The 26,691-nt window shown below is 37.4% G+C and overlaps 4 protein-coding genes across 4 annotated transcripts; all 4 read left to right on the top strand.

Annotated features, from left to right (window-relative positions):
• The first annotated feature begins 157 nt into the window (after positions 1-157).
• fbp2 (fructose-1,6-bisphosphatase 2) lies at positions 158-24,148 on the top strand. The gene is made up of 7 exons (XM_062417349.1): positions 158-399; positions 2,700-2,862; positions 13,615-13,707; positions 14,955-15,095; positions 16,147-16,284; positions 20,549-20,668; positions 23,862-24,148. The coding sequence occupies exons 1-7, from the start codon at positions 227-229 to the stop codon at positions 24,045-24,047; spliced, it is 1,014 nt and encodes a 337-aa protein (XP_062273333.1). The 5' UTR covers positions 158-226; the 3' UTR covers positions 24,048-24,148.
• Positions 4,434-5,861, top strand: LOC133979721 (nuclear factor 7, brain-like). Its single transcript, XM_062418299.1, has one exon. It carries the CDS (start codon positions 4,434-4,436, stop codon positions 5,859-5,861), a length of 1,428 nt encoding a protein of 475 aa, XP_062274283.1.
• LOC133979661 (nuclear factor 7, ovary-like) lies at positions 7,459-9,009 on the top strand. The gene has a single exon (XM_062418225.1). The coding sequence runs from the start codon at positions 7,600-7,602 to the stop codon at positions 9,007-9,009; it is 1,410 nt and encodes a 469-aa protein (XP_062274209.1). The 5' UTR covers positions 7,459-7,599.
• On the top strand, positions 10,602-12,892 carry LOC133979637 (zinc-binding protein A33-like). Its single transcript, XM_062418195.1, has one exon. It carries the CDS (start codon positions 10,732-10,734, stop codon positions 12,151-12,153), a length of 1,422 nt encoding a protein of 473 aa, XP_062274179.1. The 5' UTR covers positions 10,602-10,731; the 3' UTR covers positions 12,154-12,892.
• Positions 24,149-26,691: the final 2,543 nt, after the last annotated feature.

The raw sequence follows: 26,691 nt of genomic DNA, 5'->3' as shown, positions 1-26,691 counted from the left end.
ATAGCTGACACCTGACACCCGCCCCCCCTCCATCCATCTCCAAATACGCACACACACACACACACACACTCTTCCATTTGGCTGAACTCAAATAGATCATCTGGCTTGCTGTCATGGCTCTGGGAATGAAAAGGATTTGGCTGGTATTGAGGGAGCCCACTTACTGTCCGTCCTTCTCCCAGTACACACGCAATCTGCAGCCTTCTAGGAGGGACCAGAACTCAGCATGTCGGACCAGTCTGCATTTGACACGGACGTATGGACCCTGACCCGGTTTGTCATGGAGACAGGCCGTAAGGCCAAGGGATCGACTGGTGAGCTGACCCAGCTCATCAACTCCACCCTGACGTCCATCAAAGCCATTTCTAATGCTGTGCGCAAGGCCGGACTGGCCCACTTGTAAGTACGGAGGGGCTCAAACCGGCTCAGTGATATTATTTTTAGTTGCTGTATGCATGGTTAGGTAACTGCTTCATTAAAAGTAATGGATATGATCAAAACAAAGCTGTTGTGGCAATACTTTTGTTAAATAATGTGATATTATTGAACACTGAGACTTGTGTTGCTTGCAGCCCTCCACAGAGAGGTCAAAGGTCAAGGTCAGCTGCAGAACAGCAGTCATGGCGATTCTTGCTCAGGGTGGATGTTTGACATTTTGCTTCTCTCCTACACTAGAGTGAGGAGCCCAGAGTGATCCTAAAGTTGAAGCTGTGTTTGTGTTCATAAGTTAAAGATTTAGAAGTGTAGTTCTGATATCAACACTTATCAATAGAATTAGGCAATAGACTTGATATGATTGAACCTTTTGGAGTACAGGTTATGTTGCTGTATTGTGAGCAAGACAATGAGCTTGGTGAGATTCAGGTGCATTTCAACACCCCTGTTGAGAAGTGATGTAACAATGTGCAGCTTTTTAGCAAAATGTACCCTATCAAAATTTGATTGCACAATACTTTTGATTGTTGAAAAGTGACACAATAATTTGTTCTTTTTTGAGAGGATTGGCATTGGAGAGCAGCCAATGTTATGGACAATTATGAGAATTCACTGAGGCTTAACGGCTTTTGTTTCTGAGTTGGGCCTCTTAGGAAGAACCATCTCTTAGTCTGCAAACTAAACTGTAACAAACACTGACACTGTAACAAATACATCCGTCACTAATTCTTTTTGGAGCTTTTGGAGTTGAATATTCTACTCTTAAAGGCATCATCATGGTGAATCAAAAACCTGAGTTGTTTAAGCCCTTAAAGAACATTAAACATCTTGAGCTCTAGTGAATATGAATCTTGCCAGTTCAACACCAGTGCACATCACCCAGAGAGTGTCCGTACACATCAGAAACACCTGAAAAAAGATGCACACAATATTAAATGTAAAAGTAACCACACTTTAACATGTAACAAGGTTGAGGTTGGTAATTTATTAAATCAGAGATCATATAACCCGGGGGTTGGAGTAGCTACATGTCAAGGAGGAAAACAGTTAGTGATTTGTGTCCCCAGTCAGTGAAATTAGGGAATGTCATCCTAAACAAAAATAAGATGCTTTCAACCTGGATTGCAAGCTATCAACGTAGCTTGGCTCCTGAATGTGCAGTGTTAGATTATTTCGGAGAAGTGGAGCTCAGAGGGAAAAAGCACAACCACCAAAAGTGGTCTCATGAAATCAAGGATCAATTAAGTAAGCTGCACCAAGGGATTATAAATGACAGAGTGATAAGGCTGGAGATATATGAAGTAGCCTGTATATATAAGTACCAATGTTATATGATCCAATTTTAGACCTTCTGAGGACTCTGGCAGCTGCGTTCTGAACCAGTTGAAGACCTTTTCCTTGCTGTCTTAGGTAGGCCATTGCAGTGCAGTGATCTATTCTAGGTGTAATGAAGGCAAGTATAAGTATTTCAGCATTTGAGGTGTGGCTCAAATGTAAGAGATAGATCCAAAACTATTCCCAGATTCTTAACTTTAGGGGTCTGAGAAATTGTGCAGCCGTCAAGATGAATAGAAAAGTCTGAAAAAAAGCGATAGAAAAGTAGCTGAACCAACAAGCAGCATTTTGGACTGTGTGCATTTAAATTCAGGAAATTACTGCACATCCAGAAGTGATACATTATGTTGTGTTTTTTGAAAATGTGACCCAAAGGCAACAAGTAATGAAACATAAGTGGACTGAGTACTGATCCCTGTGGGACACAATATTTGACCAGCAGGAAGGCATAGTATTATTGTATGTAATGCTTTGTGTTTTATTACTCAAGTATGAATGAAACCAAGAACACACCAGCCCCTTGAGATCAATCAAGTTCTCAAGATTTTGTAGGAGGTTGTAATGGTCCACAGTGCCAAAGGCAGAACTTAAATCAAATAACAGCAAGATTCTTTACTGAAACCAGCCAACTCTTAAAGAATGGATCATTCATTAAGTTGGTACAGATGGAAATTATGTAACCAAACACCAGCCAATATCGTTTGAAACAACCAAATGAAGTGACATGTGACATGTGATAACTGGTTCAAGTCCACTACAGCGGCCATCTTTATTTAACTGGAAACTTGAAAATTATGATCAATTTTCCTTTTATTGCCTCCCCCAATGAAAGGTTAGACTTGAAACGGGATATTTGTGGGAAAGCAATTTCTCTGCCATTTGAGTGTAGTGTGTGATACTAAAGTCTGGCTAATGTTTGGTCCATGCAGGCAGGGCATGGCGGGCTCTGTGAACGTGACAGGGGACGATCAGAAGAAGCTGGATGTGCTGTCCAATGACCTGGTCATCAACATGCTGCAGTCCTCTTACGGTACATGCTGCATGGTGTCTGAGGAGAACACGGAGCTCATCGTCACTCCCAAAGATAAGAGGGTGAGTGCTCAGATGTTTTTTTCATGTTAAAGCTGTACTGGGTAAGAATTTTATCCAGGTATACACAAACATGTTTCACTGATAGGTCATTATGTGATCTCTGGATAAGGAAGTCATTAAACTTTCAAATTGTCCAAAACACAAAGGTATTCAACTTACAGAGATCCAAAACAAAGGAAAGAAGCAATATTTGAGAAGCTGGGACCAGCAAATGTTTATCACGTTTCCAAAATAAATGACTCTTTGTTGTGAATTCATTTTCTGTCACTTTCACTGTTCGACAGTCAAAACATACAGTAGGCTTCTGATGTATTCCTTTAACATCTGTAACACAAAAACAGCACCATCTAGTGGAGAGCTGGAGTTTGTGTCTGCACAGTCATCACTGGCAGATCAGCAGTGTTTTCTCTGCTGCCTGTTAGTCTATTACATTTTATAATACCTGTTTGACAAACACCTGCACCTGGATAAAAACCTGCATTCCTACTGTGTAGTTTACTCTGTCCTGCACAAAGTCATATGAACCATTCCTGTTGGCAGAATATGTTTATGTTGTTATTTCGTCTGTATTTACTGATATTCCAATTGTGAATGTATTATTTAATAACTCAGAGTATGGTCAACCTCACATGGAAATTACGACAAATTTTGTCAAATATAAATATGGCTTTTGCTGACAGAAAGAGAGACTCTTCCTTACATTATTTTATCCATGAAAACACCCTCTCTCTCCCGTAATTTCCTGTTTCTCTACTGTAAAATAAAGGCGTTTATGGCAGAGAAAAAAATCTTTAAAACATTTTTTTAAAGTATCCATGAAAATATATAGCCTAATATCCATCCAACAGTTAATGGGAGAAATAACAAAAAAGTTATTTCTCCCATTAACAGAAAAAAACGTTCTGTAATAAATTAAGAAAGTTGTTAATGGATCTTCTTTTGATCAGACGAACAATTAAAACATTTTTAACTAGATGGTGAATCAGAAAACAAATAAAATACAACACTAGGAATTGGGAATGATCGATTTCAATCTGATCTGTCTCAATTTTTGTGTCAAACTGCAAATATGTTGTGATTTTATCCGATCAGTCTGATCAGCTGCAGCGGACAATCATTAAATAAACGGTCGTGTCGGCCGGTAAAAGACTTCCGGGCTCCTATCGCGTTTACTCGCGCATAGCCCCTCAATCCTAGGAGCCGAAATAAGAGATTTAGGATGGCTGTGAAAGTGGTGGTTCGGAATAACATCCGGTTCAGGTGAGAGGAGACATCAATCAAGACTTGAGATAGATCCCATACCCAGAAACGTCACTATTGCCAACCAATTAGAGCTGGTTTAGTGTTATTTGAACTTATGTTGAGGTCACGCAAGATAGTGAGCCACGACAAAATATCTATGAAAGAGGACTGAAAGCAGATTTACATTGTTGAACAGATTGCAGACGCCATTACTTTACAGAGTGAAATTTCTACTGAAGAACAAACATTTGGAGGATTTAACAAAGAAAACAAAAGAGACTGTGACTTGGTGATTCTACAACTTGAAGAAAGTTTGGATATCAGATCAAATGGCTGAGAAAATTGCTCTTCTTGAAAGTTACCTGAGCTGCCATGTGTGTTCAGAGACTTTCAGAGATCCCGTGTCTCTGAGCTGCGGCCACAGCTTCTGTTCAAGCTGTCTGCAGAAATTTTGGGAACAAGCTCAAAACAAAAACTGTCCCATTTGTAAAAGAAAATCTTCAAAGGATTCTCCATCCATCAACCTTTCTCTCAAAGACCTTGCTGACTCCTTTGCTAAGAACCAGATTAATGATTCACATGAGATGGAGGAAGAAAGGGAGAAAGACGAGGTGGTGTGTGATAAACATCCAGAAGTCCCTTATTGGTTCTGTGAGGATGAACAGAGAGCTGTGTGTCCTGTCTGTGAGTTTTCTCTCCAACAGAGTCACAATGTGGTTCCTGTAGAACAAGCAGTCACTGACCTGAAGGGCCAGCTGAAATCTGACTTAAAGCCTCTACAGGACAAGAGGGACAAATATGAAGAAATTAAAAAGAAATACAATGAATTGATCGAACACTCCAAGAAGCAGCTGTTGTCCACAGAGAAGCAGATCAGAGCAGAGTTCAACAAGCTCCACCAGTTCCTGAAAGAAGAAGAGGAGTCCAGACTGGCAGCTCTGAAGGAGGAAGAGGAGCATAAGGGGAAGACTATGAGCAGAGAGATGAAGAGGATTCAGGAGCAGATCTCCTCTCTGTCAGACAGTATCTCTGCTGTTGAAGAAGACCTGCAGAAACACAACGTGTCATTCCTCAGCAGTTATAAACCCACTCAGACCAGAGCCAGAGCCCAGAGCTCACTGTCAGATCCACAGCTGGTCTCAGGAGTGCTGATAGATGTGGCCAAACACCTGGGCAACCTGTCCTTCAGAGTCTGGGAGAAGATGAAGGAGAAGGTCCACTTCAGTCCTGTCATTCTGGACCCAAACACTGCACATCCCCGGCTCTATCTGTCTGATGATCTGACCAGTGTGAGAAAAGGAGACACAAAGCAGCAGCTCCCTGATAATCCAGAGAGAAACACTAATTATTCCAATGTTCTGGGTTCTGAGGGCTTCAGCTCAGGGAAACACAGCTGGGAGGTGGAGGTGGGAGACAATCCTGGCTGGTTAGTGGGTTTGGCTAAAGAGTCAATTGACAGGAAGGGAAAGGTGGGTGCTTCACCAGCATATGGATTCTGGTGTTTATGGCATAATAATGGAAAATATACTAATGGTTTTAATAAGACTGTCACTGAGAAGAAGAGTCTCCAGAGGATCAGAGTCCAGCTGGACTATGACAGGGGGGAGGTTTCTTTCTACGACCCTGAAGACCAGACTCACATCTACACTCACAGAGACACTTTCACTGAGAAAGTCTTCCCATTTTTTGAAATTGGACCAGCTGGTGATGCTAAAACCACTGATATAAAAATCTGTTCAACTGAGATTACTCTGTGATGTTCAAGAATGTTTGTGAGATGAGATTTATGAGTATTTGAGGAGATAATTGGATCTACAGACTTATTTTTGTATTATTACTTATTTAATTATTTAAAGGTGAAAATTTGAGAATTTGACATTAACCTCTACAAATGCATAAGAGTACATTCAAACTTTTTACAAATGTTTTCTTTTTGAAATAATAAAACATATTTGAAAGTGTAATAATGTAATAATTGCATCTGTTATAAATTTACCATGTTTATCATTAATCACTTGTCTCTGAAATCTTTTCATTATCTTCAGTTGTATCCATGAGAACAAACTGAACCTTCTTGCTGAGTTGTGATACGTTAACTTGAAAAATGTTTTGCTGAATTTCTTTAGATACTGTTTTTTATTTAACTCCTCAAGGTTCAGTCTAAATTTCAGTGACCCAAAATTGCAAGACAATTGAAGGAAGTCCATCAAATACTGACCTGAAATTATGTAGATCACAGTTTCGGCTGCAATTCATGACTATTTTTGTTATCTTTTAATCTGTGTATATTTTTATTCATTGATTTAACATAGTCAATAAAATAAAAAATAAAACTTACTTCAAAAACGATCAATCTTCTTCTCTAATAATATTTTAAAAAGAGTGACTGCAAACACTGACCCTCACGTTGAACTGTGGACTTTAAAGGATGTAAATGAGCTGTTAGTTAAGAGTAACAGTAATAACACAAAATATTCAGCTGGTTGCTTTTAGTGGAGCAAATTATAACAGAAAAAATATAAGATACTACACTCTTATAAATTAAGTCATGAATACAATAAAAACTAAAATAAGTTCTTACAAACTTGAATGATGCCTTGATGTATGACTGCACAGTCCTCACATATCTGCTAAATTAATATTATTACACATTGAATAATAATCTGAATGAACTAAAAAGGCTACCCAGTAAGTTAATATTTTATCTACAACCTCAACTAACAAGATGACGCTGTTTACAATTACCTTTTTTCTATGTTTGTAATTTTTCTTTCTTAGTTTATTTTTAGATATTGTATGAATTTACTGGACAGTGGTAGTTGAGAGATGACAGAGAGAGAGAGAGAGAGAGAGAGAGAGAGAGAGAGAGAGAGAGAGATAGATAGATTAAAATGTCATTTGTTAAATGTCAGAAGATAATGGACTTTAAAAGTTTGAGACTGTCATATATAAAAATAAACAGCCTTAAAATAGTTAGTTGTGTCTAAACTTCTTAAAACCCAAATATATTCAATTTAAAGGGATCCAAAACTAAGAAAAGAAGTAGCAGACCATATTTAAGAAGCTGAGACCAGCAAATGTTTATCACTTTTCCACAATAAATGACTTTAACTGTTTAATGGCTAACAAAGTTGATGTGAATTAATGTTCTGTCACATAAACTTTTCAAACTTGGTCACTTTTAGTGTTTGATAGTCAAAACATACAGTAGGGTTTTTTTGGTGGAGTATTCCTTTAAAATCTGTAACACAAAAACAGCACCTTCTGGTGGTGACACCAGCAAATTGCAGTTTCATTGAACTCATTTCGCCACCTGCAAAACGAGGAAATGAAACTGAAAACAGATGGACATTTTTGAACAGATCGCAGACGCCATTACATTACAGAGGGAAATTTCTACTGTAGAACAAACATTTGGAGGATTTAACAAAGAAAACTGAAGAGACTGTAACTTGGTGAGTCTGCAACTTGAAGAAAATTTGGATATCAGATCAAATGGCTGAGAAAATTGCCCTTGTTGAAAGTTTCCTGACCTGCCATGTGTGTTCAGAGACTTTCAGAGATCCTGTGTCTCTGAGCTGCGGCCACAGCTTCTGTTCAAGCTGTCTGCAGAAATTTTGGGAACAAGCTCAAAACAAAAACTGTCCCATTTGTAAAAGAAAATCTTCAAAGGATTATCCATCCATCAACCTTTCTCTCAAAGACCTTGCTGACTCCTTCGCTAAGAATGAGATTAATGATTCGCCTGAGACGGAGAAAGAAAAGGAAAAAGAGGAGGTGGTGTGTGATAAACATCCAGAAGTCCCTTATTGGTTCTGTGAGGATGAACAGATAGCTGTGTGTCCTGTCTGTGAGTTTTCTCTCCACCAGAGTCACAAGGTGGTTCCTGTAGAACAAGCAGTCAGTGACCTGAAGGACCAGCTGAAATCTGACTTAGAGTCTCTACAGGACAAGAGGAACAAATACAAACAAGTGGAGAAAACATACAATGAAATGATTCAACACTCCAAGAAGCAGCTGTTGTCCACAGAGAAGCAGATCAGAGCAGAGTTCAACAAGCTCCACCAGTTCCTGAAAGAAGAAGAGGAGTCCAGACTGGGAGCTCTGAAGGAGGAAGAGGAGCAGAAGGGGAAGACTATGAGCAGAGAGATGAAGAAGATTCAGGAGCAGATTTCCTCTCTGTCAGACAGTATCTCTGCTGTTGAAGAAGACCTGCAGAAACACAACGTGTCATTCCTCAGCAGTTATAAACCCACTCAGACCAGAGCCAGAGCCCAGAGCTCACTGTCAGATCCACAGCTAGTCTCAGGAGCGCTGATAAATGAGGCCAAACACCTGGGCAACCTGTCCTTCAGAGTCTGGGAGAAGATGAAGGAGAAGGTCCACTTCAGTCCTGTTATTGTGGACCCAAACACTGCAGCTTGCAGTCTCTTTCTGTCTGATGATCTGACCAGTGTGAGACAGGGAGACACAAAGCAGCAGCTTCCTGATAATCCAGAGAGACACACTAAGTATCCCACTGTTCTGGGCTCTGAGGGCTTCAGCTCAGGGAAACACAGCTGGGAGGTGGAGGTGGGAGACCATCCTGATTGGTTAGTGGGTTTGGCTAAAGAGTCAGCTGACAGGAAGGGAGATGTAGTTGCGACACCAGAATATGGATTCTGGTGTTTAGTGCATAATAATGGAAAATATACTAATGGCGTTAATAAGGCTGTCACAGAGAATAAGAGTCTCCAGAGGATCAGAGTCCAGCTGGACTATGACAGGGGGGAGGTGTCCTTTTACGACCCAGAAGACCAGACTCAAATCTCCACTCACAGAGACACTTTCACTGAGAAAGTCTTCCCATTTTTTGAAATTGGACCAGCTGGTGATGCTAAAACCACTGATATAAAAATCTGTTAAACTGAGATTACTCTTTGATGTTCAAGAATTTTTGTGAGATGTGATTTATGAGTATTTGAGGAGATAATTGGATCTACAGACTTATTTTTGTCACTGTCATTTAATTATTTAAAGGTGAAAATGTGAGAATTTGACATTAACCTCTACAAATGCATAAGAGTACATTCAAACTTTTTACAAATGTTTTCTTTTTGAAATAATAAAACATATTTGAAAGTGCAAAGTGATGTAATAATTGCATCTGTTATACATTTACCATGTTTATCATTAATCACTTGTCTCTGAAATCTTTTCATTATCTTCAGTTGTATCCATGAGAACAAACTGAACCCTCTTCCTAAATTGTGATACTTAAACTCAAGACAAGTTTTTCTGAAATTTTTTTAGACACTGTTTTTTATTTCACTCCTCAAGGTTCAGTCTAAATTTCAGTGACCCAAAATTGCAAGAAAATTGAAGGAAGTCCATCAAATACTGACCTGAAATCATGTAGATCACAGTTTCGGCTGCAATTCATGACTATTTTTGTTATCTTTTAATCTGTGTATATTTTTATTCATTGATTTAACATAGTCAATAAAATAAAAAATAAAAATCACTTCAAAAACGATCAATCTTCTTCTCTAATAATATTTAAAAAGAGTGACTGCAAACACTGACCCTCACGTTGAACTGTGGACTTTAAAGGATGTAAATGAGCTGTTAGTTAAGAGTAACAGTAATAATACAAAATATTCAGCTGGTTGCTTTTAGTGGAGCAAATTATAACAGAAAAAATATAAGATACTACACTCTTATAAATTAAGTCATGAATACAATAAAAACTAAAATAAGTTCTTACAAACTTGAATGATGCCTTGATGTATGACTGCACAGTCCTCACATATCTGCTAAATTAATATTATTACACATTGAATAATAATCAGAATGAACTAAAAAGGCTACCCAGTAAGTTAATATTTTATCTACAACCTCAACTAACAAGATGACGCTGTTTACAATTACCTTTTTTCTATGTTTGTAATTTTTCTTTCTTAGTATATTTTTAGATATTGTATGAATTTACTGGACAGTGGTAGTTGAGAGATGGCAGAGAGAGAGAGAGAGATAGATTAAATTGTCATGTGTTAAATGTCAGAAGATAATGGACTTTAAAAGTTTGAGACTGTCGTATATAAAAATAAACAGCCTTAAAATAGTTAGTTGTGTCTAAACTTCTTAAAACCCAAATATATTCAATTTAAAGTGATAAAAAACTAAGAAAAGAAGTAGCAGACCATATTTAAGAAGCTGGGACCAGCAAGTGTTTATCACTTTTCCACAATCAATGACTTTAATTGTTTAATGGCTAACAAAGTTGATGTGAATTAATGTTCTGTCACATAAACTTTTCAAACTTGGTCACTTTTAGTGTTTGATAGTCAAAACATACAGCAGATTTTTTTGGTGGAGTATTCCTTTAAAATCTGTAACACAAAAACAGCACCTTCTGGTGGTGACACCAGCAAATTGCAGTTTCATTTAAATAATTTCGCCATCGAAAATACGAGGAAATGAAACTGAAAACAGATTTACATTGTTGAACAGATCGCAGACGCCATTACATTACAGAGTGAAATCTGCGCCGAAGAACAAACATTTGGAGGATTTTAACAGATAATAACTGAAGGGACTGTAACTTGGTGAGTCTACAACTTGAAGAAAATTTGGATATCAGATCAAATGGCTGAGAAAGCTGCTCTTCTTGAGAGTTTCCTGAGCTGCCATGTGTGTTCAGAGACTTTCAGAGATCCTATGTCTCTGAGCTGCGGCCACAGCTTCTGTTCAAGCTGTCTGCAGAAATTTTGGGAACAAGCTAAAAACAAAAACTGTCCCATTTGTAAAAGAAAATCTTCAAAGGATTATCCATCCATCAACCTTTCTCTCAAAGACCTTGCTGACTCCTTTGCTAAGAACCAGAATAATGATTCACATGAGATGGAGGAAGAAAAGGAAAAAGAGGAGGTGGTGTGTGATAAACATCCAGAAGTCCCTTATTGGTTCTGTAAAGATGAACAGAGAGCTGTGTGTCCTGTCTGTGAGTTTTCTCTCCATCACGGTCACAAGTTGGTTCCTGTAGAACAAGCAGTCAGAGACCTGAAGGACCAGCTGAAATCTGACTTAAAGCCTCTACAGGACAAGAGGAACAAATACAAACAAGTGGAGAAAACATACAATGAAATGATTGAACACTCCAAGAAGCAGCTGTTGTCCACAGAGAAGCAGATCAGAGCAGAGTTCAACAAGCTCCACCAGTTCCTGAAAGAAGAAGAGGAGTCCAGACTGGCAGCTCTGAGGGAGGAAGAGGAGCAGAAGGGTAAGACTATGAGCAGAGAGATGAAGAAGATTCAGGAGCAGATCTCCTCTCTGTCAGACAGTATCTCTGCTGTTGAAGAAGACCTGCAGAAACACAACGTGTCATTCCTCAGCAGTTATAAACCCACTCAGACCAGAGCCAGAGCCCAGTGCTCACTGTCAGATCCACAGCTGGTCTCAGGAGTGCTGATAGATGAGGCCAAACACCTGGGCAACCTGTCCTTCAGAGTCTGGGAGAATATGAAGGAGAAGGTCCACTTCAGTCCTGTCATTCTGGACCCAAACACTGCAGCTTGCAGTCTCTATCTGTCTGATGATCTGACCAGTGTGAGACATGGAGACACATATCAGCAGCTCCCTAATAATCCAGAGAGAAATACAGAGTATGCAGATGTTCTGGGTTCTGAGGGCTTCAGCTCAGGGAAACACAGCTGGGAGTTGGAGGTGGGAGACCATCCTGACTGGAATGCAGGTTTGGCTAAAGAGTCAGCTGACAGGAAGGGAGATGTAGATGCTACACCAGAATATGGATTCTGGTGTTTATCCCATGACAGAGGGGAATACACTGATGTTGTTGGTGAGACTGTCAGAGTGAAGAAGAGTCTCCAGAGGATCAGAGTCCAGCTGGACTATGACAGGGGGAGGGTGTCCTTCTACGACCCAGAAGACAAGACTTGCATCTACACTCACAGAGACACTTTCACTGAGAAACTCTTTCCTTATTTTAACCTTGGACCAGCTGGTGATTCTAAAATCACTGATATCAAAATCTGTCAAACAGAGATTTAACTGTTATGTTGAGGAAGGTTTGTGATATTTTTATGGGAAAAATTAGATTTACAGATTTATTTTTGTCACTATCAGTTTTTATAGGTGAAAGTTGTGAATTCAACATTTACTGTTGATGTTTTAATTGTGAAGTTTTTTAAGTAAATTAGTAAACTTTCTAAAATGATATCTTACAAAAGGTTTTCTTTTTAAAATAGAAAAAAACCCGTTTTACTGTACATAATGGATCAAAATGGGAATGCTGATGTAATAATTCACCTGTTCTTTATTTACCATGCGTGTCGTGAATCACAGAAAACTACTGACTGTTAAATCTTTTCTTTTATCCATTAGAACTCAACCATCTTCCTTTACTGAAATTAATGTTAGACACTATTTTTCACTTCTCTTTCAAGGTTCATTTTAAATTACAGCAGCCAAAAATTACAAAAAGTATTTACCTGAAGATTGTGTAGATCGAGCTTCATTTATATGTATAAAAAAACACTCACATTGAACTGTTGATTTTACAGGTTGTTCATGGGTGTCATCTTTATCTTTCTGTTTCATGATTTATTTCTTAGTTCTTGATCATTTACAAATGTGGAGTTGTTGTTTCCTCCTGTGTGTTTATGTTAATCTTCACTTCACATGTCAGATGTTAAACACATCAGCACATGTGAGTCTGTGCTGGATGAACATCATCATGTCTTTGATTTATGATTTATTGTTCTATCTGGTGGACAAATGTTATGATCAAAACAAGAGTTAAATGATTTCCTGGGTTACTTCTGTTAATAAAAATAAAAAACAAAGCTGTGCTGCAGTTTTATGTGTCTGTAAACATAGAAAAACATTCACATTTCTATTTAAATGGTCATTTTATTGATTAAATTGTCATTACCACCTTCACATTTTCTTGAAGCTAGAAAAACACATGTAGCACATAAGATAACAGAGCAATAATCTGATGAATCACAGAACTAGAGGATTAATATTATTATACAGAAGAAAACCAAACTGACGACTAGAGAAACTAGAAAGAGCCAACTGCAGAGAAAATGATTATATTAGTGGTGTTGGTACATTTCATTTAATTAAGAATGTGCTCTGTGGCCGCAAACGGATAAACGCATGCTGTTAAAAGATAAATAAAGGAGAATAATTTTGTTTTCAAATTACTGAAAAAAATTGTGCAGCAACATCGTGATCAGGATCTCAAACTGTAATCAAAATGATCAGTTTAGTCATAATTGTGCAGCTCTGATCAATAATTATAATGGAAGCTTGTTCTTATTCTACATTGATAACTATAAATGACTGCTGTTGTCTCTGGCTGGATTGTCTGTTAGATTTATTGTGCAGCTGAATTAAAAGCATAAACCTTCCATTCATCTGTGTCCTGTTAATATCAGTAGATCAGTTTTTTCCCCCAATTTAGGTCTGTATAACCTCTTGTTATTTTTCTTCATTTCCTCCCAGGGAAAGTACGTGGTATGTTTTGACCCTCTGGACGGCTCCAGTAACATCGACTGTTTGGCTTCAATCGGCACCATATTTGCCATCTACAAACGGGTCAGTGCAAAGACACACAAAGCATGCAGCCACTGAAAATGGTAGTTAGGTATCAAAATGTTTTCATATTTGCTGCCGTTGAGTAAAAAGATGAAAGTTATTTTTTAACAAGTTCTTTATTCCAAATTTTGTCAAGTTTTTAAAGTTGTGCAATAGCGGCTAAAACCTTAAGAAAATCCTCACATGGTTAACAAACAGGAAACAAAACCCCTGCAGCAAAACTGTCCTTACTTCACTTTAAACTCAACTGTTTGAATTTAGCGCTGTGTTTACAACTGTTTAAATGCTGTCTGTTGATGATGGATCACTGTTAATATTCACTCCTCTGAATGTGTTTATTTCAGTATGTATGTTTGATTTTTGTGTAATTTTACTTTTACAATTTAGCAGTATATGTACAAAAGAAGGGATAGGGGAAGAAAGCAACAAACAAATATAGTGATGCTGATTTTATTCTGTGTTTTGAATGACAACAATTAAGACAGAATTACATTTATAACACTTTTTAAAAATGTGAAACTGTAAGGGTCAGGATAGTGTTATGGTTATTTGGTTAGTGTAGATTCACAGTTTGAATGTGCAGTAACACATTACGGGCACAAGATAGAGCTGCTGTGCAACTAATACATGATTGTAGTAAATCATAGAGTCATGTAATTGCAGAAGCATAATCTGTGTTATTTGCTTGGTAAACTTTAAATATTGAAGAAATTTAAGTTTCACATATTGGTCATATTAAACATAAAACAATACATAGCTGCAAATATAAAATATCCTCACAAACATTTTGGCTTGATAGAATAATTACATTTTTGTACTGTAGTTTTTTCTGTTTTGCTTTGCTTTATTTTGTATATTTTCATTGTGAACTTAATTTTACAGATATACAGACAGACTTAAACACTTGAACAGTATCGTCAAGTATAGCGAGTATACAATACTGTTCCTCATTTGTTAATCAAGTGGGTATGTATTAATGATATTAGATTGCTGCTATACAAAAGACCCTTCTCAATCAATACACTTTAAAAAAAAAAAAACTTAAATTCTGAGCTTCATTTATGTTACAAGGTCCAATTCAGCACCTTCATTATTGTCATTGATTGAACCATAATTACTATTTCCTCTTTGCATACAATCATCCACCTGAAGGCATACTCTCCTCTTTAAGTGGCATCTTCAGGACTGTAGAGAACAGTGTGAAGGATGTCAGTGTTCATGTTTCTCTCCTCTTTCCTGATGTTTAGATAACAGAAGGGGAACCCACAGAGAAAGACGCCCTGCAGCCGGGCAAAAACATTGTGTGTGCAGGCTACGCCCTGTATGGCAGCGCCACCTTGGTCGCCCTCAGCACCGGCGCTGGCGTCAACTTCTTCATGCTGGACCCTGTGAGTACATCAGTGTCACGACTATTAAACGCCTCTAGTTTTCATTCAAGATCTGGCTGTCAAAAGTAGTCTGAGATGGTAAAATGACAGGAACGGATTAGATACAATCTCTCTTTCAGTTTCTTTACTGTTATATAGTTTTATTGCCCCGTAGCTGCTTTTATTTGAGACAACAGATATTGTTCCTGTCAATCATTTCCTCCATGCTGCACATCTTCACAAGACAAGCAGGGATGAAGCAGACTGTAAAGGCACATAAATCCTTTTTTATTTGGCATGACAGAGTGTGCCATCCTTGTATAACTCTATAGGGAATTAAATATAAATCATTATATTGTATAAAATGACCAAAGCTAAACCCCCAGCTAAGTTTTGTTTTTTTAACTCACAGAAGGACTTGCCGTACATGTCATATTGTTTTTCTCAGAGGCAACAACCAGTTTTGGGACTTTGACTGCGTAAAATCAGCTTTAGTCGTTACAGGATAAAAAGGTTCAGTTTATGTTTGCTAGTAATCTTGTTGTTGTTATGCATCAATGCTGAGGACACCTGACTGTGGTGCTCTTAATTCCCAGGCAAACCATTCAAAGACCACTAAAGCACTCTTGAGACCTGAAGAGAAAAATGTTGTTCCTGCTCTCCTCAATGTCAATTATCTCATTACACGTAGGGTTGGCAGTATTTCATTACATCATAGATGTGATACGATAAAGTACATTTTTTTCTAGACTTCTTTATAGCAGACTCCTAATGGGCTATTTTATTCATGATGTGTAGGTTGTTTTTTAATATGTTTTTCTTTCAAAACTGAGGATTTAAAATGAGCATTTTGATGAATAAATTTGTTAAATCAACAAAGAAGTATCTCATACTTTTCATTCTTTAGTGTCTTTTTATAGCCTTTACTCATTGAATCCATTTGCTGCTGCCCTGATTTATGGTTGCCAATTCTTTTAAATCCCCTTTTTCACTCAAAAAAAGAGTTGTTTCAGACTTGTGTTATGTTCTTTCTGAGATTGTGACACTTATCCTTTGTGTTTGATTTCTTTAGGCCCTTGGCGAGTTCATCCTGACTGATAGAAATGTGAAGATCAAGCCAAAAGGAAAGATCTACAGTCTGAACGAGGGCTACGCCAAATACTTCCACCCCTCCATCAACGAGTACTTGAAGCACAAGAAGTACCCTGAGGTGAGAGCATATCTCAAAGCTAAATACAGACCAAACAAACACCTGACAAACACACATACGAGTCTAGCTGTTTAACTTGAGCCAAAGCTGTGACACTGATCACGTTCTTCTACTTTGCAATCGTAGTTTTGAATCTGATATTTTGAACCAAAGCTGAACACAGCAGAAATCGGTTTTGCTGACACACAGCTGTACTTCATACTCTGTCCTGACGCTGGATTTTAAACAACACTGGCCGCTCACATTCATTACGTTGAGTTCTAATGAAGCGTTTGCCCTGGTAGAAAGAGTTCACAGGGTTGGTAGCACAGAAATACTCTTTTTTTTCTCCTAAGAATACAGCAGACTGAGACTCTCTAAATATTCCTGACAAGCAGAAATAGATCTGATTGTTAATACACTCTGTGATACAATACGATAATATACCATACAATACGATACAATACGACACGATACAATATGATACGATACGATACGATACGATACGATACGATACGATACGATACGATACGATACAATACGATACCATAGGATAGGATAGGATATGGACATTCAAATAAAATGTCAGACACAGATATTCTAGTTCACTCACTAACAGTGAGCAATTTCGTATCTTTATTGTTAAAGCAAAAAAGAGTGTAAGAGGGTAAAAACGTTGCTTTAAGATGGCAAAGATCCTTTATGTACCACAGGCAGAGAGGGCAAAGAGTAACTATCCTGACCCAAACGTGTGATTGACGATCAGTTGAGCGTGACAGTTCGGTCAGGCAGGAAGAGAGGCTGCTGCACGGTCAGCTGAGCTGCAGGATGGCGACGTTGCTGCTGCAGGAAACATCCCGTTCATCAGGAAACTGCAGCTTCTCATGTGGAAACTCTGGTGTCCACACATGCACACTCAGCACTTTTTCATCACGGTCATAAACGATGACACCGGAGTTTGTTTGGTCATCAGTATATGGATTTATGATAAATGTTCCTTGTATGAAATACCATAATGTCCTTCTCTGAGGCCTCTTCTTGACCACAGTTAGACAAAATCAGCCTGTAAAATCTGTAATAACATTTTTTAAATTGAATTTGTACCACATATAGTATACAACATGGTACTAGCGAGCCCTCAACTGTACTGGGATCAAAGGAACACCCCACTTAAACTTAAATCTTGGGTATTAAACACTACATGTAGTCTTCTAATGTGGCTCTTAAAAGTGTGTTGCAGCATCATTTCTTTCCTCCTCTGTCCATACAGGTCAGTATGTTCCAAACATTTCCATCGAAATATGATTAAATTTGCACCGTTGGCTGTTTAAATCTTATTGTCCAGTCTTCCTTTATGACATTAAATATATTCCTTAACTGTTAACACAACATAATAACACGCTTAACTGTAGATTTACTTTCATTGCAGCTTTCATACGCAAACTGCAGTTGACAGTGTTTTACAAAACAAGCGAAAAAAGGTTGTTGTTCAGTAAAATTTTGTGTAAATGGATGTCAGGCAAAGTCAATTTTAATCTTTACTGTTTCATACCAATATAATGGTTGTTTCAGAGCCTTTTACAGCTTGTCATAAGTACATTGTGGAGGAATGGTAGTATTTTAGCTGTGAAACTACACATTTGCCATCATATCCTCTATTTGTAACATCTACACTCATCATCATCATCATCATCATGCCACTTTTCACATAACCATCATGACCCAGAACAGTGCATAAGCACGCAGAAGTAACCACAATATTACTCACTGTCAAATGTTCGTAAACCCATGGGGAAGTTCAAATTAAGTGTAAAGTTGGTTTCATTTCTTAAAGGAAATGTTTCAGCTTTAGTATCAAGCACTTCAAGCAATTTTTTTTTCTAAAGAAGGTGTCCTCTAATACACAGCAGTTTTCATTCAGTCACCTGTTGAGATAAAATGCTGCAGCTGGCAACTCGCCACCACAGGTCTGTACAATCAGGAAGAATAGACATTATAATATTAGCTACTTATTTTGCACCGTTTTTGACATATACCACAAATCATTTAATTACTTCCCAAACTTTAACCATCTGTCAGAGTCTCAAAATGAATGTAGAATCAGATAATTTACCTTTCTGGGTTTGATTGTCTTCATAAAAATTCAAATGATTAACTTTATGTTTTTTTGCCGATAGCTGAGGTGATTTTAACACTAGATGGCTGTCTAATACTAATGCACTTAATAAACACAGCCAGTATTTGTGATGAGGTGCCGGTCGGTCACAGAAACATCTTAGATCAGGTGAAAACCACTTAAATACTTTAGGTTATAAACTCCCTGAAAATAAAGCTAATAATGCATGACAAGTGAATCCAGATTCAGACTATAAGTGTTTAAGACCTGATTATTTTCACACAGATCATATACTCAAAAACTCTCAGTTTCTTGCAACTAGCTCCTTGCTTTTCATTTTTTCTTCCTTTATTTTAGGACGTGTCATGCTGTCTCATCTTCTGGCAGCTGGATGTGTTGTTTTTTTGTTGCCTAGTTTTGTAAGGTCTGCTTTCAGGAACTGCTATGCAAACACGCACACACCCCTCCGTTAAGATGAGTGGGATGTGACTCAGCAAGCACATGACTCTGCATCACGTTGTGCCGGTCTGAACACGGAGCTCACCTCAGGGCGACTCCACCACTCTGCATTGTTACTTTGGTCTGCTGAACATTAGAGTGTGGACTAAAGGCGGTCTTTAAATAACAACCACAAATCAAACCATTATGAGAACTGGAACATTTCCTATCCAAAGAGTGATCTTGAAGTTCTTGGCAGCCTGTTTTAGTGTGTTTGTGATTTTTTAACCAGGCTGACATATATTTCTAGCTGCTGCAGACGGACTTTGACCTGTCAGATGTTTGCTGTTCAGCTTTTCCTCAGCAGCAGGTCATGACAACAAAACACATAGTTATCTCCGAGCAAAGTTGACCTGCTTAAGCTGCAACTTTAACATGAGCTTCCTCTCTGGCGTTTTCTATGTATAGTAATTTAAACTTAATAATTAATGTGCTAATGCAACCTTTATCACTCACTGTGGTTTCCATATCTGCTAAAAAATGTTTGAAACTTTGAAACAACCGAGTCCATAAATGCAAACAAGTGGCTTGTGCATTGAGGCATTTGTTTGGTGAGCAGTGATCTCTGTATATATTTGACCTGATTTCTTGATGAGCTCAATTAAAAACCAAACAATGACCAGTAAGACATGAGACACATGGCAGAAACCTACCTAAACCTTAAAATGACCTTAGTCAAACAATAAAAACAATTGAAAGAGTGAAGCAGATTAAAAGGAATAAATCTCAATGCAAGCAGAACATGGTGTTATATTCATTTAGACCACAGACTTAACATTGTTTCCTTTTTCACCGATGGTAAACTATTTGTGGTTTTTTTGAAGTGATTCTTTTTTTAAACTCACCATGCAGTAATAATTAAGTTAAGTGTGAACATGCAGACAATTTCTGAATCATTTCAACTTTTTTAAGGATTTCATGATGAAAGGATTTAATTGCTTCCATGAACATTTCAAAGCGTCTTTAAAGGTCGCTGATAGCTCTGTTTTCTACTAAACGGTCAAAAACAAAAGACCACATTATGTAACATCCATGTTTATAAGTTTAGATTTCCCACACAACAAGAATCCAAACCATTGCTCGCTGCATTATCTCAAATGTGCAAAACACAAGTAGGATCACACACACACACACATGCGCACACACACACACACACACACACATATTAAAAGTTTTGCTTTTTTTCCCCTTTTGCCATCATCATTATTATTACTAGTATTGTTGTTATTGTTGCATAACGATTTATTGAAACTTCTTTCTCACCCAATTTGTTTCTCTTTATATATTTATTCATTCATCCAGTCATTTTGTTTGTTTTTACTTTTACTGATGCCACAAACATCAATGATTAAAACACTTCTATGCCCAGACTCACTCACACACAGCTGATTCCCTTCATCAATCATTCACCACACATCTACAGTAAATCTCTCTATTTCAGTATTCTGCATGTTGTCGACCTTTTATTCTTCATTGTTTATTTGAGACAAATTCACAAAATGCACAATAAATATATAACATGAGAAATAGCTATGAGCTCATTTGCATCTGTATCCACCCTTACTTTCCTATCTGTATGTCATTCTTGTGTCTTTGTTGTTGCAAATAACAAAAAAAACCAAAAAAATCTATATCATAATAATATCTTAAATGTGGTCTCCCTCCCTTCAGGATGGCGGTGCCCCCTACGGAGCCCGGTATGTAGGCTCTATGGTCTCAGACGTTCATCGCACCATCTGCTACGGAGGCATCTTCCTGTACCCCGCCAATGAGAAGAGCCCCAAGGGAAAGGTAACTACTGACTCCTCCTTCCAGCAAGTCACCACTGCCAGCCTACAAAAAACCCAACACCACCTTTACAGTCCACTTTAAATAGTTAAAGGTGTAGTTTGACATTTTGAGAGATGCACTTTTTTTGTGTGCCTAAAGATAGATGAGAAAATTGAAACCTTTCTCAAGTCTGTTTGGTGAATATGAAGCTACAGCCTGCAGATGATAGCTTAGCTTAGCATAAAGACTGGAAACAGGGGGAAACTGCTAGCCTGGCTCTGGCTAGACGTAACAAACCCTGCTTTCCAGCTCCTCTTAACTTCACCTATTAACACATTATATATCTTCTTTGTTTAATCCATATAAAACCCAAATAACGTTATAAAAACAGCATGTTGTGGTTTTATGGGGGGTTATTTTCCAGCTTCTGACCCTAGCGTCATAGTTACCGTACTAATATGAGAGTGGCATCAATCTTTTCATCTAAGAAAGCAAATATTCACCAAAATGTTGAACTTTTCCTTTAAATAATGGTACTCTGAATTCTTAAAAAAATAGATATCACAGGACGTAGTTTAGTGTATTTAAAATCAGAAACAAACATAGGCAGATTTGAGCTATCATCACAACAAAAACATTCATTTTAATGTAGAAAATTTGCAGAAAAACATGTGAACCAGACTTGTAAACCTTAAATAATGCATCAGAAAGTCAGATAATGAACCAGTAAGCCAAACTGATACATTAATGAGCCAGATGTTGCACCATGAGCTGCACAATGGGCTTCAGCAGCTCACCCTCCCGGTCCAATCAGAGACACAGGCCTCTGTTATTTACCCTTTATTTCCCTGTTGCACAACGAGCCAGCAGCAGACGAATAATGTGACTCTGTCGGACTTGAAATAGTAAGAACTTCAAGCCCATGATCGCCGGCCTGCTGCTGATTATGAGCCTCAGCAGCACATGCCACTGATTTTTTGGCCTTTAACTGACACACATACCCTCTTGAATGACGAACTACACAGTGACATCGGGTCATAGTGTAACCTGAGATCAGATGTGTTTGTCTCGTCCTGTCATAGATAAACCACAGAGACAGACGAGGCTGCTCATAAAGATAAACTACAACCTTTTACCCGTTTCCCTTCGAGTCATCATGACTCAGTGATCCATGCATCTCAGAAATAATAATTCACAGTAACAATATTTGACTAATTAATGCATTCAAAGCCTTTAAACACTCATATTAAAGCGCATGTAGATAAGATTAGATTAGATAAGATAGTCTAGATAGATAAAAGAGAAAATAAGAATACAATATAACACTACATAATAATGTGGTTGAGATGGAGCCACATACTATATGTTTAACAGTACTTAAATGAGTGTTTAAAGCTGAAGTTTGGGCCTGATTCATACCAACATAGTTGTTACAAATATGCAGAAACTATACTAATTAATTATATTTTAATTAGAACTTTTTTTAGAAGAAGTCTAGAAGCAATAGTTATAATTTAGTAGAAAAACATTGACTATATGTACATAAAAAAGCCATAAAAACCTTCACATTTCAGCTTGTTTTTAATGTACACATCAATCTGTGCTTGTTGACTGTTTAAGGGCTATAGTATGGACCTGATTCACACTAACATAGTCACTACAAATATGCAGAAACAACGATTATATGTTAACGAGAAACCCCTTTTTTTTCTGGAAGCAATAATAATAATAACTCAGTCGAAAAACATTGACTATATGTAGCTAAAAAACGATAAAAACGTTCACATTTCCGCCTGTTTTTAACCTACACATCAATCTGTGCTTTTTGGGAAGTGAAACAGTGTAAACTCCGCTACCTTCTGAGAATATTTTTAGCAAACCACACATGTGCGAAACTTCCACGAACAGGTCTCAGAACAATCACGTGGAAGTCTGTAAATGTTCTCTGTGCACTTCCTTGTACTGACGTGGTGAGGTCTTGATGCTGAATCGAAATCAAACTGATGTTTTGAAGTAGAAAAACCTGCTCTAAGTGTCTTTAACACAAGAGGTTTTCACCCACTATCAGTCATATGCTACTAATTAGATGTTATCTGAAGAGTAATAGCTGCTAAATGTGCTTTTTATTTCAGCATATAATAAATCAGCTGCAATTAATCCACATCTCTGCTGTAAAAAATGCTGATAAGACCAAAAGGAGAGCACACTTTAGCCCATATTTTAAAGTCTTTACACTGATCACGTGTTAGTTTTCTTATTTTATTAGTTTATAAAACACTACGTGGCCTCGCACCAGACCACCTCTCTGTTTGAGTATGAACCAGAAGGCCCGTTCCCACAAAGCAGAACAAAAACTTTGGGTGCTCTCGATGGTGGAACATCCTCCAGAGGATCTGAGAGGAGCTGAAAATACCCATCTGTTCAGTCTATACTATTATATACCTCTTTATTTATTATCATTATTATAATTTATTTGATTCTATCTACTGTTTTATTATAACCTAATTTGTGTAGTATTTTATAACTGTGTTTTACTTTTATTGGTTACATTAGATTTTATTATTCTTTTTTTTATTATCATCTTTTGCTTTTTAATAAGTTTTGTGTTCATATCTACAATGTCATATTTACTGTCATGTACATTTAGCAGTCACTTTTTAAACAGTTTGAGTTACATTTTGACAAATAAGGTTTGGCAAGAATATCTTTAAAAATTGTTTTAAAATCAGCATCAGGTTGTTAAAATGTACATTTTGTATTTCTGTTGGTTTTATGAAATGAAATTTGCACCATTTTTTTTAACCAAATGCTCATTTAAAGAAGTTGAAATGGTTCCTGATTGACATGATTCCCCAGATTAAATGTAATATTTAGAACAATTGTATTCCATTACCCTTACTTAATATAAAAAGTTATAATGTAAGATCATGCCAAACTAGCTGATATGGTGTTTTATTGAGAATGCTGTGTTTTTAAACAAGTTGAATTATTTGGTACAAAGGTTTTATGGTTACACCACTTAAAATTTTTTGCCATAATCCCCTGGATTAAAAACATAAATGTTATGCTGAGTCCACCAAAAAATAGAATGTGTGCAAGTTATTCATATGTTTATTTTCATATTTTAACCCTTTTAAATCTGACTAAACCACATGGACACATAAAAACATCATTAAACTGATCTATTTTCTCCTCTAAAATCTCTCCCCTAAAGCTGAGGCTGCTGTATGAGTGCAACCCCATCGCCTTCCTCATCGAGCAGTCGGGAGGCATCGCCACCACTGGCACACAGAGGGTTCTGGACGTCCAGCCCGAGGGCCTCCACTGCCGGGTGCCCTTCGTGGTCGGCTCACCCGATGACGTCAACGACTACCTGTCCTTTGTCAAGAAGCACTCGTAAATCCTCACTTACGTCTGACTTCTCCAGTAGTTAACGATTGTACAAACAGAAATAAATAAGATGTGCATATCACAATAAAACATTTTGTGATTTTGACATAACGAGATCTTGTCGTAATTGATGAATTTTGGGGATTTTAAACAAACAAAACATGAGAAATACTGCTTATTAAAGATATGAACTCTCCAGGCTTCCATACATTTAATCTTCTCTAAGATTTGAATGATGGCCGTCTTGTTTACTGCAACATTTAAAAGCCATTACATTTACACAATGAGGATAAATTAACTGACTTAAAGAGCTGCATCATGTCTCTGAATTTGCTGAATCACTGCATTTTTGTCTCATTTTTGCAACATGAACCTGACTTCACATGACGAGACGAAAGAGGAAGAAGAAGTTTCTCATTTACTCATTGTGTATTTTTGAATCCTTACTGACACAGGAAGGGCTGTGCTGAGATAACGATGTTAAACACATGCTGGAGTGGAATCAGAAGACGGATTATGTCACTTTGCTTGCACACTATTTTCTTATCTGATCCAAATTCAAAGTTTCCATGAAGCAGATTTCAGCCAAAAAAGAAAACTGAATTAAAATGAAAAAAATATTCTTCAATCATATTTAGTATTTAGTGAAACTCTCTCTGACTTTGGACAAAATAATTCATCAAACATCGTTAATCATACATCGCTGTTGGCTCGTACTGTGTCTGGATTATTGATGTGAAAATAGTTAGTTCTGCTTATATGCTGAGATGAGAGGATGCAGCTCCTTTCCAACCTATGTGGCAGTTTCAGAAACAGTTTCTATGGGGAAGATCAGATGCTTTTAGGTTCAAAAATATATATATATATTTTTTGGCGTCTGATAGTACAGAGATGACAGGAAATTAGAGGAGAGACTGATGGGAAATGAGGATCCATGACAAAGGACAAAGGAAATGTTGATGGGTGCTTTTCAGAAATATCTCTGGGTTGCAGCAATAGTTTCGAAGGTTAAAGGATAGATTCACAATTTTTCAAGTCTATCCTAAAGCAATAAATACATGAAATAAATAGTGAAATGAACTCTGACACATTAGTTTTTCTTGTTGTAATCATTCCTCCCGTTCATACTGACCATTGGAAGATCCCTTCATAATAAACTTACAGTGAAGGGGGAAAAATCCACAGTCCTCCTTCTGTGCAAAAATGTTCTTAAAAGTTCATCTGAAGCTAATATGAAACTACTGAAATGAGTCAAATCATGTAGATATCTTTCAACGTTACAGTCTTTTTAGTGCCAAAGTTCCTCTTTTTGTTGCTATACTTTTATCACAGCTTAACAGGGAAACACAAAGAGAGAATGATGCTAAAAAGGCTATAAATGTGGCAGATATCCACTTGATATGACTAAGCCATATAAAGCTATTTTAAAGTTGATCTGAAGTCGTCCAAATGAGTCAAATCATATCTTTCAACGTTTCAGTCTTTTTAGTGCCAAAGTCCCGCTTCACTGCAGCTTAAAGACTGTAAATATGTTTATGTGATTTAGGTGAACTGACCCTTAAATATCACCCACTCTCTCTGTCTCTCTCTCTCTCTCTTTCTCTCTCTCTCTCTCTCTCTCTCCCTCGGTCACTCACTCTCTGTCCTGTTTTTAGGTTGCACAACACATTCCTCCTCCTGCTCAGACTGTTGGCGTGTCAGTCTGCACTGAGCTGAGAGGTGAAGTAAATATATTACAGGAACACCCACACACACACACACACACACACACACACACACACATACACACACACGTATCAGGTCACGGTCACTTTCTGGCACGTTACATAGATTTAAATTAATTTCCAGACGGCTTTTTTCCTAATTGGGGACACCGCTTTTTGTCCTCAGTTGCACAAATGTCTCCAATTAACTGAAACGTGTCCTCATAAGTAGCCTGAGACAGACCTCACAAACACACTTAAGGCACTTTTGGTGTATTTACATAGACTTACATTCATTTCCTGTAGACTAACCCCAAGCCCAACCATAACCACTACTTAACTAAACCTAACCCTAACTTCATCTTAACCCCAATGTTTTACCAATTGGGGACAAGACTTTTGTCCCCAATTTAACCTGACCAGCGTTACTGTTAATACATGACACTTTAATGCTGTGATGTGGGTCAGTCTGCGAGCCACATCTGACCTACAATAACCTAACAGGGAAATATCACTGAGATTTAACCTATTTTTTTCCCAAGAATTCAGACAGATTTTTAAATACATTAAATACTTACTTGTGTTTTCTCATGTTTGATTGGTAATGATTTAAAAAGGGTAAAGAATTAAGATTACCTACAAAATACACTACTACAGTATGTAACAAGTGAAATCTGATTGCTGCACCTCAAAATACATACAACTTTTTGTTTAATCATTTTAGCACCATTTTCAAGACTTCCTGCTTTTAAATTTAATTGAATCTCCTGAAGCATGTTCACCTAATTACAGTGGCTCCTCTGGACAGAAATGATCATTTGCTTTAATAGCACAAAGATTTGGATAATTGTTTAATTATTTATTAAGGTGCAAAATATTTGTTGTTTACAGTCTCTCAGTCATGAAGATTCTTGTTTTATATCTTTGAATTTTGGACTTTTTCACCATTTT

Source organism: Scomber scombrus, chromosome 4 (assembly GCF_963691925.1).
Source record: "Scomber scombrus chromosome 4, fScoSco1.1, whole genome shotgun sequence".
NCBI classification, from domain to species: domain Eukaryota; kingdom Metazoa; phylum Chordata; class Actinopteri; order Scombriformes; family Scombridae; genus Scomber; species Scomber scombrus.
The sequence above is the reverse complement of the archived record's forward strand: the minus strand, read 5'-3'. Positions and strand labels throughout refer to the sequence as shown.